The sequence below is a fragment of the Lepisma saccharinum genome, chromosome 1 (assembly GCF_977018435.1).
Source record: "Lepisma saccharinum chromosome 1, izLepSacc3.1, whole genome shotgun sequence".
NCBI classification, from domain to species: Eukaryota; Metazoa; Arthropoda; class Insecta; order Zygentoma; family Lepismatidae; genus Lepisma; species Lepisma saccharinum.
In genome coordinates, this window is record NC_139229.1 from 121,164,011 (window position 1) to 121,182,419 (window position 18,409).

At 37.5% G+C, this 18,409-nt stretch overlaps 1 protein-coding gene across 3 annotated transcripts in view; it reads left to right on the top strand.

Moving 5' to 3' along the window:
* Dhc16F (Dynein heavy chain at 16F) overlaps positions 1 to 18,409 on the top strand; it is a 224,355-nt gene that overhangs the window by 120,230 nt on the left and 85,716 nt on the right. For all 3 annotated transcript variants that reach the window (XM_083138102.1, XM_083138119.1, XM_083138111.1), the window contains 5 exons: positions 3,202 to 3,391; positions 5,211 to 5,434; positions 6,186 to 6,397; positions 10,655 to 10,910; positions 11,266 to 11,458. In XM_083138102.1, the coding sequence (XP_082994228.1) occupies positions 3,202 to 3,391; positions 5,211 to 5,434; positions 6,186 to 6,397; positions 10,655 to 10,910; positions 11,266 to 11,458 (1,075 nt within the window). The remainder of the gene's footprint in view (positions 1 to 3,201; positions 3,392 to 5,210; positions 5,435 to 6,185; positions 6,398 to 10,654; positions 10,911 to 11,265; positions 11,459 to 18,409) is intronic.

Below are 18,409 nucleotides of genomic sequence, written 5' to 3' on the forward strand. Positions count from 1 at the left end.
CCTTCCCTCTCTTCCGCTACAATAAACTTTTCCTGTAACAATGGGCATAACGGAACAGACGGAACATAACGGACGACAACAACAAAAACAAGACTCAAATATACCTTACGTACCGCTTTTAAATTGAACGCACTGTAGTACGTGGCTGTACCTGGCTGGGCCCATGTTTCACTTTTTCAGTGTCACTGAAATGCTGGATAGTATGATACTTGAATCACTTTGGAGATTTGAAGCTCCTAGAGAATCTTGAAAATTTCATCTGACTTCTCTATCTTACAGGCTGCTAAACAGCCACATGGTTTTCGTAACTGCCCCATTTCATTATGAAAGCTAAAGATAATCTTCTATCACTTCAGTAGGTCAATTAGCAATGACTTTGAACACCATGTGATGAGCCATCTCCCAAAGTTTGTAACGATGTTTGAAATTTATTTTGTTATTTTGTATGCTGTAAAAATGTGTGAAAATTCCTAAAACCTTAATTAAGTGCATAAAGATATCATTTTATTCTTTAATTTGTTTTGTTATTGGCTGGTACTGATAAAGTACTACACAAAATTTACTAATAGGCCTACTGATCTGATATAAAATTGCAAGTGCTCCTTGAATGTTCGATGAATGGTTCATTCACCTCCTTAATTAATGTATATAACCGGGTGATTGTAGTGGGTTTTACCTTTGAAAAGGAACTACCTATTTAGACATTTACTTTGCAAAACCATGACATTATTTACATGTTGTTATTCATAAAATAAATAAGATGATGGCAGAATATTGCACTAAATTACAGATTGTTTATAAATATATCAGATCGGTAATATTGCTGATAAAACAGATGCATCATAGGCCATTGTAAAATACAGGGTGTCCACAAAGTTCTGCTACCATTACAATGAAACATAGCTCCTAAACTATATGAGATAAAGACATGCAGTTTTTGCAACGTGTTCTACAGCTCTCAAAGTTTTAATAAGTAGTGGTATTTTATTATTATTATTTTAATTTTTATTGTTTTTTTGCAAATTATGTTGTGAGCGACAATGATGACAGAAAAGGGTGATGTTCTCTGATGAAGCTACTTTCCATGTGTCTGGACATAACATTCGGATATGGGGTTCTGAAAATCCTCACGTCATTCGTGAACATGTTCAAGCTAGCCCAAAACTGAACATTTGGTGTGCTCTTATGCATGATAATTGGTCCATGTATCTTTGCTGAGGACACGGTTACAGGGGCTAATTAATTACTACGACATGATTCATGAATACCTACTCCCTCAGGTGTTGGAACTGCAGCCAAACGTAATCTTCCAGCAAGATGGAGCGCCTCCTCATTGGTCTCGAGATATGAGCGACCTTTTGGATAGACATTCCCCTGGGAGATGGATTGGCCGTGATGGACCAATCTCCTGGCCACCGTGCTCCCCTGATATCACCCCCTTGATTTTTTTTCTCCAGGGGTACGTCAAGGATCGTGTCTACGAAACCCCTGTTCCAGATCTTGTCACACTTCGTACAAAGATTGCAGAAGTTCTCGAACAGGTTGATGCTGCTATGCTGCAGCGTGTATGAATGGAGATCGAATATCGTCTCGACGTCCAAGGGTAACTAACGGGGCGCATGTTGAAGTGTTGTAATTGTAAATAAAACTTTGAGAGCTGTAGAACACATTGCAAAAAACTGCATGGATTTATCTCATATAGTTTAGGAGTTAAGTTTCATTGTAACGGTAGCAGGACTTTGTGGACACCCTGTATATTTAGAAAAGTAATATACTGGGTATTGACTACTCTGGAAAAAATGTGCTGATTCTGGAAAACTCGGGGAAATCTCAGGGAAAATGCAGTTAGAGTTTACGTGGGAACCCTGATCTTTCCTCCACATCCATGTTAATTATTGATGTCTCGGAAACTACTAGAGTACAGAGATAAAATTTGGTGGAACTAAAACACCTACCTGATATTAATGTAGATTGACTTTCATTGAATAATTGGCATCATACCACTCTTGATATTTAAGCTACAAAAATGAAATGTACTAGACTGAAAAACTTAAATACTAATTTAGTAAAATTAGTCTAGCCATGCATTTCAGAAACAGTATCTCAAATGCTGCTTAACACCATCTCTATGGCCTAGTGCATTGACTGATGGACATCTAATCTCACCACCAAAAATTTCCAGTGATTGGGCATGGGTCCCTTGAGTGTCCCGTTCATAATTTCATCCAATCACCCACCATTCATCCTCATCATTGGAATAAGCCAAATGCGGCAGAAGAGTGATGCTAAATAAGAAAATAGAAACTGCAGGATATCCTGAAATGGTGTTTTTTTAATTGTAAGAACTTTTGTAAGAATTGCATTCAGTAGGTACCATAAGCCTTGAAAACAACTAATAATCATTAGCAAAAGTCTCATGGAGTTTGAATAGAGTACCACTACATTAGCAGAATTTTACATTCAAGTTAAAGTTTAAGCCCTGATTCGAACGCCACTTTACTTCAAGGAAAGTTCTGAAAGATCAGTTTTCCTCTGACAACCATATGTAAAGTTCACGTGGAGATCAGTATATCCTCCCCTCAAATCTTTCCCACCAATAGTGTCCATTTTAGGAACTGACGGTATTTGTCAAGTCCACGTGCAATAAATGAGATGTTGCTAATTCAGTTTCTTTAGAGATATCATAACATGTGAGGTTGCGGTTATCTTTGCTAGGTTGTGTTATTGAGTTGTGCATTTTTTTTTTTTTTTTGGGGTACAATGTGGAAACCTTGGGAGTGTAGTGCCGTTGCAGTTTGTGTTGGATGTCTAATCAATGCAGGTAAAAGTGACAACAGGGCTTCTCAGAAGAAACAGGTACTGGCTTGAAACCAGATGCGCATCCGGTTGGCTTCCTCTCGAGCTATGTCGAAGATACCGAACTGGTGTTCAAATCAGGATTTCAACTTTACACAACATTTATAGAAACAGAGTAGTAAAATGATCAGCAATTTTACTAATAAACTATTACATTATCACTATGCTATTATAAATCAATAGTACCCATCGATCAAATTCCTAGTGTATTATATTATAAAAAATCATATTAAATGAGATAGCACACCTACACATTTAACCTGTAAATTTTAGAGTTGAGAGTATGATCTTAATGCCACATGTTGCCAACTATTTGAATATTATGTATTTGATATATTCAAATAGGTGTGGGATGGTGTATGTTGATCCTGAGGATTTGAAATGGTTGCCATATGTACAAACATGGTTGGCACGTACAACTCTCCATATGGATGATTTCATAAAGTCATACATAGAAGGCCTTTTCTTGCACAATGACAGTGTTGAGAATGGTTTGCTGTATACCAAGAGGAAGACTGACGCTCCCATTAATCAGGTAGGAAATGAGAAATTAATGTCACGGGGTCTCATGTGATTGGATCTTTGTTGTCCTCTTTTTCTCTGGAGCCATGTAAATCCAGTCAGTAGGATGTCTGACTGCCACATGGGAGACCTCTGTTTGATTCCCAGAGTTGTTGATCTCAGGTTGGAATTTCAAACACTGTTCCTGCATAAAGGGACCATGAAGATCACCTGGCGTCCAGTCAGTTGTTGCCTGGAGGAAACCCTGGAGAGCAAAGGCAGCCATAGCATGGCACTACTGATCGCATCACCTCCACTATGACCAAGGTTGAGAATGTGCAGGGCCCAACCACCACCACCCTCCTTTATGTTCTAGTGGATTGCACAGCGGATAGCTTTACCTTTGTCCCTCTTGTCATTTTTATTATTCTTTCTGGAGGTTACAACCATAGATAAACTGAAAATTTATTTTTGTGTTGAATTTGGCTATTTTCCTTTTTAATGCAAATATTGTAACAATGACACAGTTTAATATAGTGGACATACATACATACACTGGTGCTGATAATGGTAATGCACCATTATAGGATATACTCGTAACTGTAACGGATATTCTGCTCATCTTATATAAAATTAAAATGTTCCATATGAAGCTGTTTTGCATGGCAGAGTGGTTAGTACAGCATGCTATGATAACAGGGGCCCTGGGTTCAAATCCAGACCTGGGCATGGGCAAGTGTCCAACAATTTCATCACTCATTCCCACCTTTGCAATTAGCCAAGAAAATTAGTTGCAGAAAATGGAAGTAAAACAAACCAAATCAACGTTCCATATGAAGAACACAAATGGATAGTTAACCCAATTCATATAATCAGATGAACGCAAAGTGTTTTGTATTTTAATTTTACTTTATAAAACCAAAGTACACGAAAGGTTCCATTTATAAAAGATAAGGTACAGGTAAAACCTTGTTTCTTGCACTGTACTGTTAATGTACATTGAGGGAATGTGGAGGTAGGCCTTTCATATTTACGATCTTGACCATTTTGTCATGTGAGAACCAAAGGGGTGTAACTCCAATTTATCAATTTTACAGGAGAGGAAATAATGTATTCTTAGGAATATGTCTGACTTAAAAAGAGTCAGTAAATTGAATATATGTGACTCTACTGCTAAGGATTGAAAAAGAAGGTATATCGATCTGACTCCAAATAGAGCTCTTCAGAGGAGTTTATTTAAACAAAACTGAAAACAGCATTTTTGGAGGGACGTTCGTCTGGTTCTCATATGACGATTTGTGAATGTGATGTAATCTGCACCATGCTCTAGCCACCTTTACCTCCTGATGGTTGCCTGCAGGTACCAGGCAAAGTTCTCAATCTTTAGATCATCCAGTTAAGGAATTGAACCCAGGTTTCCTGCATTGTATCCAAATGCCCTACTGCCTAGACCATTGTAACTCCAAGAGCTTGATATGCAATAAAAGAAATAACAATAGGCATTTATTTTGCATGAAATTATAGAGTATTTATTGAAATATTGGATTGATAAAATAATAAAAAAAATACTGATAAAAGCATAAAAATGTTAAAACAATGCTTACATTGAGCAATACTGATAGAGCATCAATTAATTTGTCCCATTCCCTGGTACTGAATGAAGAAATGTTTGATCACTATTATACATAATTTTTCAGACTTAATATGTCACACTGAAAAGCTGTTTAATGTGTAATATTGATAGTTGAGCACTGACATACGTATACTACCAATTTGAATCCTGATTTCCATTTAAAGTTACTACTTTCTTCAGTTTGTGATAAGAGACTATTTATATATTTATTTCTCCCTAGGTTGACATAAGCAAAGTCACCATGTTGTGCAAGTTGATGGAGAGCATCTTGTCAGCACCTGGAATGATTGACAGCGTAGCTGAAAAGATTCGAGTGAAGAACATAGTATGTCAGACATTTGTGTTTTCCTATCTCTGGTCCATAGGAGGAAATATTCTTGAGTTATATCGTGATGGATTTGAAATTTTTGTGAGAAGTCAGTTCGAAGAACATCCAGATGGAAGGCAAGTATATACCAATTCAGTTTGCAGTATGATTATTTTGACTGATTTATAGATCTTCGTTACATTTCTATGATCAGCATGTGTTCATTACTTCATAGTTTTTTGTGATTGTGAGTGTAGATGAGAAAGATGGAAAACACTACTTCCCAAGAAAATTCTGCCTGTCTGTTAATTCTAGGGTGTTCGGAAAAGGCACTTAAGTCACAAACTGCAATTTTCAGTTGCTTTCATTTATGTTGCTTTCATTTATGTCAGACTGAAAGGAAATATTATAAGTATAATTGAGCATGTGTAAAGATTCTAAACAGTGATGATCCTTTGTGTGTATCATGTCTGTAATGTTTACAATTATGTACTCTTCAAGCTTGAAAAATACATAAATATATCCGGCACCACCAAATAATCGTAAATTCTGTGCAAAAAATACATTCTTTCCATAATTGCAACACTGGTACACTGTTACATCTGCATTTCAGAAATCGCCATTGTTGTTTCTCACAGTTGTCCAATTTTCAGAAAACTTAAATGTGTGCTGGGGAATAGTGTGCATCCGTATCCGTTATTGATAATGCTCATTATGAAGAAGTAATCTCTCCATGTACTCAGTGTATTTCTGCTGAGGAATTACAAAGTGTCCGTTATTCAGAGGTGTCCATTCGGAGTAGTTTTACTGTATATTTTAGTATTTGCTTTTTCACCTTCAAACTTGGTTAACCTATTGACAGTTTTCTTATCTTTTATTTGTTTTCAGATTACCACCAACTCCAGAACTCTGGGGCTTATACATGGATCCTCAGAAGAAAAAGTTGGAGACATGGGATAAAATATTTCCAACATTCAATTACAATAAAGCTACACCATTTTTTGAAGTTCTTGTTCCAACAATAGATACTGTGAGATATGGATTTATCATGGAGAAGCTTTTGAATGTTGATAAACATGTTATTTTCACTGGATACACAGGTAATGAGATCTTGTTAAGTTGTTGTTGTCATATCTTACTTAGTAATAAATTTGTACATAGATGAACACATTTCACATACTTCCTCTTGCACGCAACATTTACTGATGTAACAACCCAGTAAGCATGGACTTGGCATTACTATTCCCCCTGAACCAAATGTAACCCCTCCTTCTACTTGGAACAAATGTTATTCTCTTAGAACAGCACAAGCTTGTTCCAATTGCATACCATGCCATCACCTTGTAATCAAGGGGTACTGAGTGGAAATACATAGTGGTTCAGATCCTACTTTATAATGTAGGTCTAGTCCAATTAGCTGACTTAAAAACAAATTCTCACAAAGTTAATTGCATTAAAACTCTTTTGTATATTAATTGTAGGAAAATACACGAAGACAAAATTTTCCTGTGGCAAAGTTTGAAATAAACATTAATCATTGCTTATTTCTCTGCTCTGTGGGTAACTATGGGACTAAGTACAAATATTATGGCATACAAGAAAATCTTCAGTGGCATTTATAACAGAAAAAATAAAAATAGTACAAAATATTATTTAATAATTCATATTATTAATTAATATAGAGAATGTCTTTGTCTTGTAATGACATTACAGGCTGGTATTTACCTTCATAATAATTTTATTAAAACATCAAAGACATACTTCATAACACATATGACCAGAACTTTTAAAAATGCCCTTGCATAAACTATTTGGTACCCTGTACATCACAATTTCTAACAATACTCTTTGTGAGAAGTAAGTTCAAACTTGATATGAGTCTCCCAGGAATTTTTTGATCAATTATTTTCCAAACTGACAATAATATTAATTTATTGGATACCAGTACTTCACGAGTCATTACGACATTTACTATTTACGAACTTTTTCTCTTGCAACCCTTTGCCAGAGTGACAGGGATGTCTCCTCCTTTCATACAGCAAATAGTGTGTATTGTAAATAAACTTGCAAGAAAATTTGTAAGTCATAACTAAAAGTGGACCTCAGAAACTATATGAAACTGCATCATATCTAAAGAAGTTGATTCAATTAATTCAAAATGAATACTTGAACTAGAGATTAACTGAAACTATATCAATATAGATGAACTACAGATATACGTAGAAGTTGCTGCTGTACTGTTATCCAGTGTTCTACCAATCCAATATACAATTCCTCATGTCTTGTGAAGAATCTGAATGTTGCATACATCCGTAATCAAGTATGTAACCACGAGACTGTAGTAAGTGTTTTTCGTAGAAAAGGAACTAAAAAAACAATATTTTGATGTTATTTACAATGATACATTTATATTCATAACAAAATGGCAATTTCAGGACATTTATACTAGGGATGGGACCGATTAATCGGTACTCTATCGGTATCGGCCAATATAGGCATATCGGTTTATCGGTAAAATACCGATTATTTTACCGATCCGATATATCGATAAATATATGATAATTTAGTGCAAAATTCTGCCAATTTGTTGTAATTTTTATGGATAATCTCCATGCCCTACTTTCTAAAAAAGTAAATGTCTAAATATGCAACTCCTTTTGCACTGCAGTTACCTTGAAGCGCACATATATTAAGGAGGTCAATGAACCTTTCAGGTTCTTCAAGGACCATTTCTAATTTTATATCAGATCGGTAGATTATCGGTTATCTGTATTGGTAAATTTTATATCGGTACTTTATCGGTATCGGCCAAAATTTCATATCGGCCCATCCCTAGTTTATACCAATATCAGATTCATGTTGAGGGGAATAAACAACGCGGTTGATAATATAAGATGTAAACGAGTTATTAAAGATATATCAGCAAAACTTATTTGTAAAGGTTCTATTAATTTCGGTGGCCTCTGCCACCATCCACTTGGGAACTCGATGCTTCACTGCTAGGTTTACTTCCGGTTCCTGTTGTTGTTTCCTCGACTACCGCTAGGGGTGCTGGTGGGGGTGCTGGTGTAGCCATTTTGTCTGCTGCACGTGATGGGTTTGAGCTGTTGTAATAGCAGGAGCCAAACATGTTGAGCCTGACCGCTGTCGGTATTCAGCTCATGCGGAAATTGCATAATTGCATGTGTCTCTTTGATTTTGGTGTTGATTAGGGTGTGTGATGTGTGCCTAACTGAAACTTTTTGGATCCTGTGTTTTTGAACTTGAGGTGCCTTGCTAGCCCGGTAGTGGGTTGCAATTTTTTTTGCATCCGCTAAATGCTGTTGTATACGCTCGTTGACAGATTTGATGGATCTGCCAATGTAGAGTGAGTTGCACTCAGACTGGGCATCTTGTGGGTTGTCTAGTGGGGAAAGGAATGATCTCTTGTGTTTGCTTAGGGCACTGGCTATTTTGTTCGTTGGTTTGTGTGCGAGTTTTATGTCATTGTTTCAAGGTCTTGGCTAGGCGGTTGGATGTATTCTGGTGGTAAGGGAAGGCAAACCATTTAGCTTTATTGCTGTTGGCTGAGTGGTGTAGGTTAGGTTGTCGTACTTGCATTTCTGCTTTGATGCACCATGTAGAGAGTTGATGTACTGTGTATCCATTTTAAAGTCCTATGTCCATCACTATGGTAACTTCTTCCTTCAAATCTTCTTCACTTGAACAGTGCGAGAAAGCTCTTCTGTAGAAGTTAAGCCATACATTGGCTTTATGTTGTTGTGAGTGGTTGGAAAGGGAGTGAATATACTGGTTGCATGCCCCTGGTTTTCTATAGACCGTGGTGGTGAATTTGTTGTCCCTCCTTTTGATGGTTAGATCTAGGAAGTTAATGATGCCTTGGTTTTCCCGTTCTATTGTAAATTTCCACCTGGGGTGAATGTTGCTAAGTTTTTCCATGAGTAGATCTATTTCCTCTTCCCTTTCGTAAAAGACCAAGGTGTCATCTGTCCGCTCCCATAGCAAACATTGTCATGCACCTAGCTGAAAAAGATATTCTTCACTCACCAGAAGTCCGATACATACAATATGGCAGATATGCAGTACATCTAGTCGAAATTCAACTTCTCCCCATTAATTAGCCAACATCGCAGGAGGGATTGATGTGGTGACTTGGGTTATCCCTTGTTGCAGAGTTGCAAAATCGGATACAGGAGTTCTATAGACATTGTCTTTCACATAACTCCATAGAAAAAATCTAAAGGGGTTATGTCTGGAGATCGTTCAGGCCACGCCGTCGGTCCATCTCGACCAATCCATTTTCCAGGAAATGTCTGTTCAAGGTAGGAATGAACCTCCAGACTCCAATGTGGCGGTGCACCATCTTGTTGAAAGATAACATCTGGGTGGTATTCTAGCAATTGAGGAACAGCATACAATTGCAACATGTCGAGATACACTCCAGATGTTACGGTGTCCTCACAGAAAAAGAATGGTTCGATTATTCTGTCATGCAGCAGCGTGCACCAAACGTTCACCTTCGGGTTGCCCATGGTCGACTTCCTCACCTCATGAGGGGGCTCTTTACCCCAGATACGCACGATGTTTGAAACTGTCTCTGCACTGTTTTTTGTGACCTGCTCTCATGAAACCACAGGACACACTCAGCCTTTTTCTGATTTGTGTACATTTCCGGTTTGCTGGACACTGGCACTGCTACACTACTGCAACGGTACAGAAATCTGAAACAAAAAAAACTTGAATAGTTTCCGAACATTTTGGTACTATTTTTTCATGTCTATGTTGCATATAGCGGATACAGTTAATTTTTGTTTTCATACAAAGACTTCTCGGACACCCGGTACAAAGGCATCGTAAAATATTTTGTCCCAGCGACGTGACTCCTCTCAACAACTTTGACTCCCCCCCTCCCCCTTGGCTGCCAGCCCATTACCACTGACATGTGAAAAGGGAAGCCGGAAGATTATTTTAGTGCATTCATTCCCTTGCTAGAAGAGCCTATGCATATCCCAGAAATGAGAAAATAGCAAGAAAAAAAATTAAGAAAAAGTAGAACGTGATTTTCGGAGGGCCTATCCCCTCCCCCCATATAACCGAAATGATATTGAATTTTGTTCATTGTTCATCACATATCTCATGACTCATACAGAACTCAAAACATGTATATCTGAACATAATCAGAGTCACAGTATGTCGAAAAAGTCAGATACTACATGCAAAAGCATTTTGTCACCTATAGGTGACAGTCCATCGTTGGCGTAAATACCGAGGCCATCTTTTAAGGGTTAACTTTCCATTACAGCTGGTTTGGCAGCATAATTTTGTACAAATGCAGAGTTATACAATTTGTGTTTCAGGTGTGGGCAAATCTGTTATTGCAAGAAGCCAGCTGAACATTTTAACTTCAAAAGGCAATTTTGTTCCAATCTTCATCAACTTCTCAGCACAGACAAGCAGCCTGCAAACGCAGGAGCAGCTGGAAGCAAAGCTTGAGAAGAAGAAGAAAGGAGCCCTTGGGGCCCCTGTGGGGAAGAAAGTAATTGTTTTTGTAGATGACGTAAACATGCCAAAGTTAGACAGATATGGAGCACAGCCACCTATTGAACTTTTAAGGTAAGATGTTTTGAATTTAATTTTGAGAATGAATTATAATAATTTCAGAACTGGCATTCATATGAAATAACTATTGTAGAGTTTATAATATTTTGAATAAAATATTTAAGGCAAGAGCATTGGCTACTTGTCTGTTAAAAATATGTTGCCAGAGCTTACAAACTAGAAGGGATCACATCAGATAAATTAATTTTCAGAAGATCAATTCGATTTTTAAGTGCCATTCTGAGAAGATAAAAATGTAATTAAGCTATCAATATAGGTGTGAAATTTTACATATTAATCCACATATCATTTAGAAATAATTTGCAAAATGTGCACACTGTCTTTCCATGTTTGAAATATTGCATTGCAGGCAGTACCTGGATTTCCATGGTCTTTATGATCGAGATAAGCTTTTCTGGAAAGAAATTCTTGATGTGATAATTGTTACAGCATGTGGGCCTCCTGGTGGTGGAAGAAACCCATTAACTGCACGTTTTGTGAGGCATTTTGGAATGCTTTTTATTCCAGAACCAACAGATATCACCATGAAAAATATATTTAAGGTTTGCATTTCTTTCATATTTAACCTTTCATTTACATAACTATCATGACAGTGATTTAATTCAAGATTTGCTTTGTTAACTTTACATCTGCACATCTGCTTGCAGAGTAATATTTTACTACTTGCATCATGAGTAGACAGGTGACAGTTGTTGACAGTTACTCTGACCTTTAGGCTACGGCCAGACGAGCGATATTTACTGCCAGAATTCTGCCGTAAATGTCGCAACTACACACGGTAGCTGTAAATGTCGCTCTACTCTGCGTTAAATATAGCAACAAAATTTCTGCCCCGGCCAGACGAGCGACATTTACTACGAAAAGCATTGTGTTCAAAACGTGTCTTGAGTTTGCTGAAAGAAATTGCTCCATTCATAGTGGCATGTAACAATGAATTGCCAGTCGAAAGCAGCTCTGTGCTTGCTTCTGATTCGTCGTCGTCGGCAAAAGCGTAAGAGACAGTGGTGGATTCATCCTATTATTAGTGAAAGATCGTACAAAGGAAAGTTTGTGCTTCTTCATAGGAAACTGAAAGACTATCCAGATAAGTTTTTTGAATATTATAGAATGTCTACAAGCTCCTTTGAACTGCTACTTGCAACTGTGAGTGGTAGCCTGAAAGGAGAAGGTACAGTTATGAGGGACTGCATAAGTGTGGAAGAGAAACTCGCAGTTACATTACGGTAAGTTTAGTTTAATATTACTGAAAGTAAAAAGGTAATACATACTACACAGACATTGATAAAACTAGAACATAACAAGATTAAATGTTCTCTACAAATCAAAGAAAGATAACACTGACTCTGATTCAACATCTGATTCAACGGTAGTTCTGGATGATGATGATGTGCATGAAGTTTGGGGAAGCAAATTTGTAGGGGAAACTGCTTGAAATGAACCCCTGCGTTCAGCAGCATCATCGTAAGACTTGAGCAACTGCATGACCTTTATCTGAAATTCTAATTTATCTGAAGGATGTAGTGTTTTCACAGTTGGTAGCAATGATAATAGAAACATTTTGTCAGGATCATTTTCATGTGGGTCGGGCCAGTTTTTTCCAAGAACGTCCAACAATTCCCTCTCAAATGAATCTCCAGATCTCCTCTTTCGTTTGGCAGGTACAGCTTTAAAGTGTTCCGTCGAAGAGGTGGCATTGCTGGTATTGGTCTGCGAGAGTTCTTCCTCTGTTCTGTGGTCAATTTGGTCATCAGTTTGATCCATGTTTCCGGACGTCCTGCAGAACAATATTGAAAAGAAAAACATTCATGTTACAAAAGCATAATACAGAAGAACAGATCAAGAGACAGGCGGGGCATAAGTGTCCAGTCATCAATTTCATCATATCATCACTCATTCCCATCATCGATAATGCAGTGTAATGCAAGGAGTGAAAATATAAACCCAGTCCATCAGGTTCGTTCCCAAACAACATTAAATAAAGGAACGTAACGTGGACCGAGTATTATTCCATGTTGTGAACACGAGACATTACTTCTGACAATCTTCATCTCGTATTTTTCTTTAGCATCACTGCTCAATTTACAGAGATGTATACTCGTGACTGGCATACAAGCCGAAAAATTGCAATGTTGGTTGGGTTGTCTAGTCACACGGCGCATGATGGTCAGACATGGAGGGCTTGCTTCAGTGCTTCTTCAATAGGATCGTTACAACCCAGCAGTGTCCGTGACTGTACATACATACAACTTTGTTAGGTCCAGAACCTCCACCCCATCCCCCCGCTCTCCAACAAGTTTCAGATCAGCTGCGTCTCTGATTTTCACATATGAAATATAGCAACCCTAATCATACCAAAAGTTAACTCCCCCCCCCTTACGTGAACTATATATACGCCCATGCTTCAAGGAAACAAACTCAAACTGCTGATTTGAAATTTATATATTAATGTACTGGAATGTGAAACAAAATCTATGTCCAACAACAGTTTAGTGTAGTAATTAAATAAGGTAGTACTTACTGCCTAGATTGCAAAGTCGGAAGAAGAAAACACATTTGTTTGTGGTAAACGTAAGGTTTCCTTGTAGTCGCACCACTGCCACTACGTCCATCTTGTGATTTCACTGATCTTGTAAATGCATCTTTCAAGCTTTTCCAACGTTTTTGAACCTCCTTACCTAAATTAATCATAACATTCATGAGGAAAATTCGAACTCTGTTCACACAATTGTTACAAGCAAAATGCTATGTCACAAATGTAACTTTAAAGGTACAAACATTTCAAAACTAGTGGCGTCTCCTGTGTACGTAACTAAATAAACAATTAAACCTGTAAATGATCAGTCATGTCTTTGAAAACGCTTCTCAAATCACTAGTTTCTACAGTTGGCATGTGGCGAAAGTACAATAACAAAGCTATTTGGATTTTAGTTTGAACATGTATTTTATATTGCGTTAACCTAATAAAATCGCCACTAGATTTGAGATGGTTATAGCTACAATATACCACATGACAGTGTCTGAAAACAATTTATGCATAATTGTAACTGAAAGCAACTCTGTAAACACAACGAACATACTCATCTCAGTTTAAATCACAGGACATCAACTAGATGGTACTTACACATTTGTTTTTACAATTAAATTATTCTATATTTAAGATCACTTCCTGCTTTTTTTCAGATTCCTGGGTTCTGGATGCTCTTTCCGGACATTGCATTTCGATTTTCTAATTGGTCGTGCCACAATTGCTGACATTGTCAGAGAAACCTGTGTGGCCATATGGCATGGTCTTCATGCTAAATACATGAAACAACCGTCTGTGGAGGACGCTTCAGATTAGCCACAAGTTCGAAAGCAGAGCTAATTTTCCGCATTGTGTTGGCGCTATTGACGGCAAACACATCAGGGTTATTAAACCCTGGAACAGTGGGAGCGAGTTCTTCAATTACAAGAAGTTTTTCTCCATAGTACTAATGGCAGTAGCTGATTCTGAGTATTGCTTCACGTACATAAATGTTGGAGCTTATGGTAAAGAAAGTGATTCAAATGTATTAAAGGCTACAGATTTGGGGGAACAAATCTATTCTAACACATTATCTTTACCAGAGCCCAAGACATTTTCAAGTGAACATGCAGGTGATCCAATTCCATATGTGTTTGTAGCTGATGAGGCCTTCGCACTCTGCTCAAGTTTGCTGAGGCCATATCCTAACAAAAACCTAACACCTGAAAAGAAGATATTCAATTATCGACTTACCAGAGCAAGAAGATTTGTTGAATGTGCATTTGGCATATTAGCAAATAAATGGCGGCTGTTCCATCGCCCCATTGATGTTAGTCCGGAGTTTGCCGATTGTATTATCAAAGCATGCTGTGTACTACACAATTTTGTTAGGAAGAGAGATGGGTACAACTTTGAGGATACACTTTCATGTCCACTAGAGAGTATACCTGCTCAGGGAACAAGAGGAAATAAAAGTGGTGTTCGGATGAGAGATGCTTTCACTACCTATTTTTGTTCTGATCAAGGATCACTTCCCTGGCAAAACGATTGCTTGTAAAGCTGTTCTCAAAATGTTCAAAACTTTTTCTATACTATGCTCCCCCACCCCTGCATGGAACACACCATTGGCATTGGCTGTAATTATTTACTTTCGTTTAACCCACTTATGAGCATAGTAATACATTATACTATGTTTTCATTTACTATCAATATCATTTCATTTCGTCTTGTTCATTGCAATGTTTGTAGTAAACAAAAATCCTAACCTGCTAATTGACGTAATAGTGTAAAAAATAATAACTATGTACTTTGTATTTTCAATACATTTTGATTTGTTTCAAGTACTTACCTATGTCGTTTCTTTCTTCAGAGGTCATATCTCCCCACTTCTCACCAACCACATCCATTGTCACTTTCATCCACGCATCCATCTTCATGTTTCTGTTCTTGTAGTCCTCACAATTCGTGTCAAACAAACAGGGATACTTTTGGACTTCAATTATTACATGTTCACTGTCAATATAATCCATAGTTGTACAGTTCGACAGTTAAATTACCGCAGTAAATGTGGCAGCTACAAATATCGCTACGCGTGGCCACGCTCACGCGGCAAATACTGCGGAAAAAATGGGTCTCGGCGCATTCCTTCGCGACACGACCTTGAAGACACGCCAAACTGGCTACAATTACTGCTGCTTCTGGCCACTCCCATTTACGACCTAAGGGTGCATTTCTTCAGCTACATTTACGGCAGAATTCTGGCAGTAAATATCGCTCGTCTGGCCGTAGCCTAAAGGCAGATCTTCATGAAGCAAGTTATCAACAGAAACAAATGCAACCTGATTATGTACCATTTGTGCTCAAAATAGTCGCAGTGAGCTATTGGATCTGGGAGTATCTGTGGCTAGAAAAGTTTGTAGGAATCAGGCTTAACATGCAGTTTGCTGGTAAAAGGTTGCATCAATATACTACTCATGACAGCAATGTCCATGACTGTACTTCATTCAGCTTAAAAATGAAGAAGGTTTGGCCAAGAATTTACCAAAACTTGTATTCATGTGCAAGTCATTCACTTTCTGTTCACTACCACATGTTAGCTCAAATACCAGCACCTCTTACAACATGTCAAAACTAGCATCTATGTTTGAGCAAGACATATGTGAAGGGTCTACCAATTTGAACGTCAGAACTTTAAAATTAGATAGAATGAAAACCACAAGTGATAACAACATATATTTTATTTTATTTTGAAGAGCAAACAATGGCATTAAGTTTTGAACAATATGTCGTTCAAATGTCCTCCCTTTCTTCGATGGGTGGAATGGATTCTGAATGTCCAATTTTCCAGCACGTCTGCACACATATTGAACAGTATAGCCTCAATGGTTCGTTCAATGTTCTGTTTGAGGTCACGAACTGTGCGTGGCTTAGTCTCATAGACCTTAGATTTGACAACCCCATAGAAAATAATCCAGCAGGGTTAGATCACATGATCTTGGTGGCCAGTTCACATCACCCTTTCTGGACAGAACTCGTCCGCGGAACTTTTCCTGCGATAATTCCATTGTTTGGCAACCTGTGTGGCAAGTTGCACCGTCCTGTTGGAAAAACACATTGTTGATGTCAAGATTTGCCAGTTTAGGCCACAAAAACTGCACCACCATATTCCTGTATTGCTCCCCATTGACAGTCACGTGATTTCCATGTTGGTCCTCAAAAAAATAGGTCCCGATCACGCCATTGGCCCAAAGACCACACCACACAGTCACTTTCTCAGGATGAAGGGGTACGTCCAGAATCACTTGCAGATTTTCATCCGCCCAAATCCTACAGTAAATATGGCGTTCTGTCGGTCGATTATGTTGATCATTTATTCCTCTCAATGCACGAAATGTCTGTCGAACTGAACACGAATTTTGATAATAAATTCGAATAATTTCTATGCGTTGTTGCATTGTGTATTTCTCCATGATAACTTGCCACAGACTACTGCACACAGATGTCACATACAATCTCATCATTTCAGTCAGTGTTGCCACAACACTCTTTCAAAGTTCTGACGTTCAAATTGGTAGACCCTGTATTATATAACATGACATTTTATGTAATATTCAAATTTTAAAATAAGCAATGTTATGAATATGAAAGATAGAAGAAATGAACAACAGTAACTTACAAACATTGGCTCTGTCAGTAAGTGCAGAGTTGTTCTTTTGATGCATAAATTCAAAATTTAAATTAAGCAGCACTTTGTGCTGTTTGTGATGTGTATATTAATATCTTACCATGTTTAAAATCCCGCAACATGAATGTAATGACTTATTTAACACATCTCAGAATATTATTGATATCTAATAGTAAACAATAGGTTTTATCCAGGAAAAATACCTGTACTTTCCTTGTTATGGTAACAAGATCAAAATTGACCAAAATTTGTCGTCATGCTTTTGTTCTATTCTTTTTCTCTTTGGAATAACCCACCTTTCCACTCAACTGAATGTCGTTATGCACTGAATAAATATTTGTTTCTGAGGTACCTTTGCATTTAGAAGTCATTGATACCCATTTTCTTCCAACCACTTGTTGAAATCACAGTAACATGAATGTGTGAGGGAACACTATCAAAAATCACCTGACCACCATGTGACAACCAAAACTACTCCACACTTTACTGTCAAGTATTAAATTACTGACATGGGTAGGTTCTTACATGGAAACCAATGCATGGAATGCCATAAATTACCTGCCAAGGTTTAGGAAATTTCGGAACAATCTTTTCTAGGAAAACTGGTGTTTCCAACCATGCTATTTTTTGTTTCAATTAGATATCAGAAATATAATAATGTTACTGTGAATAGATGTATTTTGAACTTTAGTGGATGCTTTCTTTGACTTCCATGTTTCTTTCTTTCCTTCCTGTTTTCTCACTTGTTCAGGGATCAATTTTATGACCTCTCCTTTTCACCCTCTACACCACAGACTTAAATAAAGTTATAAAATTTTTCACACCACATTTCTATGCAGATGATACACAACTGTATTTTTCGACTAGACGTACAGCGCTAGAAAGTAGTATTTCCTCACTCAACACCGATTTAAATAATATTTACACATGGAGTACATCAAACAGACTTAATATAAACCCTGAAAAAATCACTTTATATGCTAATTGGAATGAAACAATCGCAAAAAAAATATATTGTTGAGCCAAGTGAACTTAAAATTAATAATGAAACCATTCCATGTAAAAATTCAGCAAAAAATCTTGGCTTGATTGTTAACGATACGTTGGACTGGACGGACCACATCAATGCACAATGTAAAAAAGCATATTTTATTCTGAGAAACCTCTACTGTTTCCAAGATCAACTTCCTGCAGAATGTAAACTTAGACTAGTTCAATCTTTAATTTTTCCACTATTTGATTATTGTGACACTGTGTATGGGTCCAAACTCAGCAGAAAAATCCAAATCGCACAAAATGCATGCA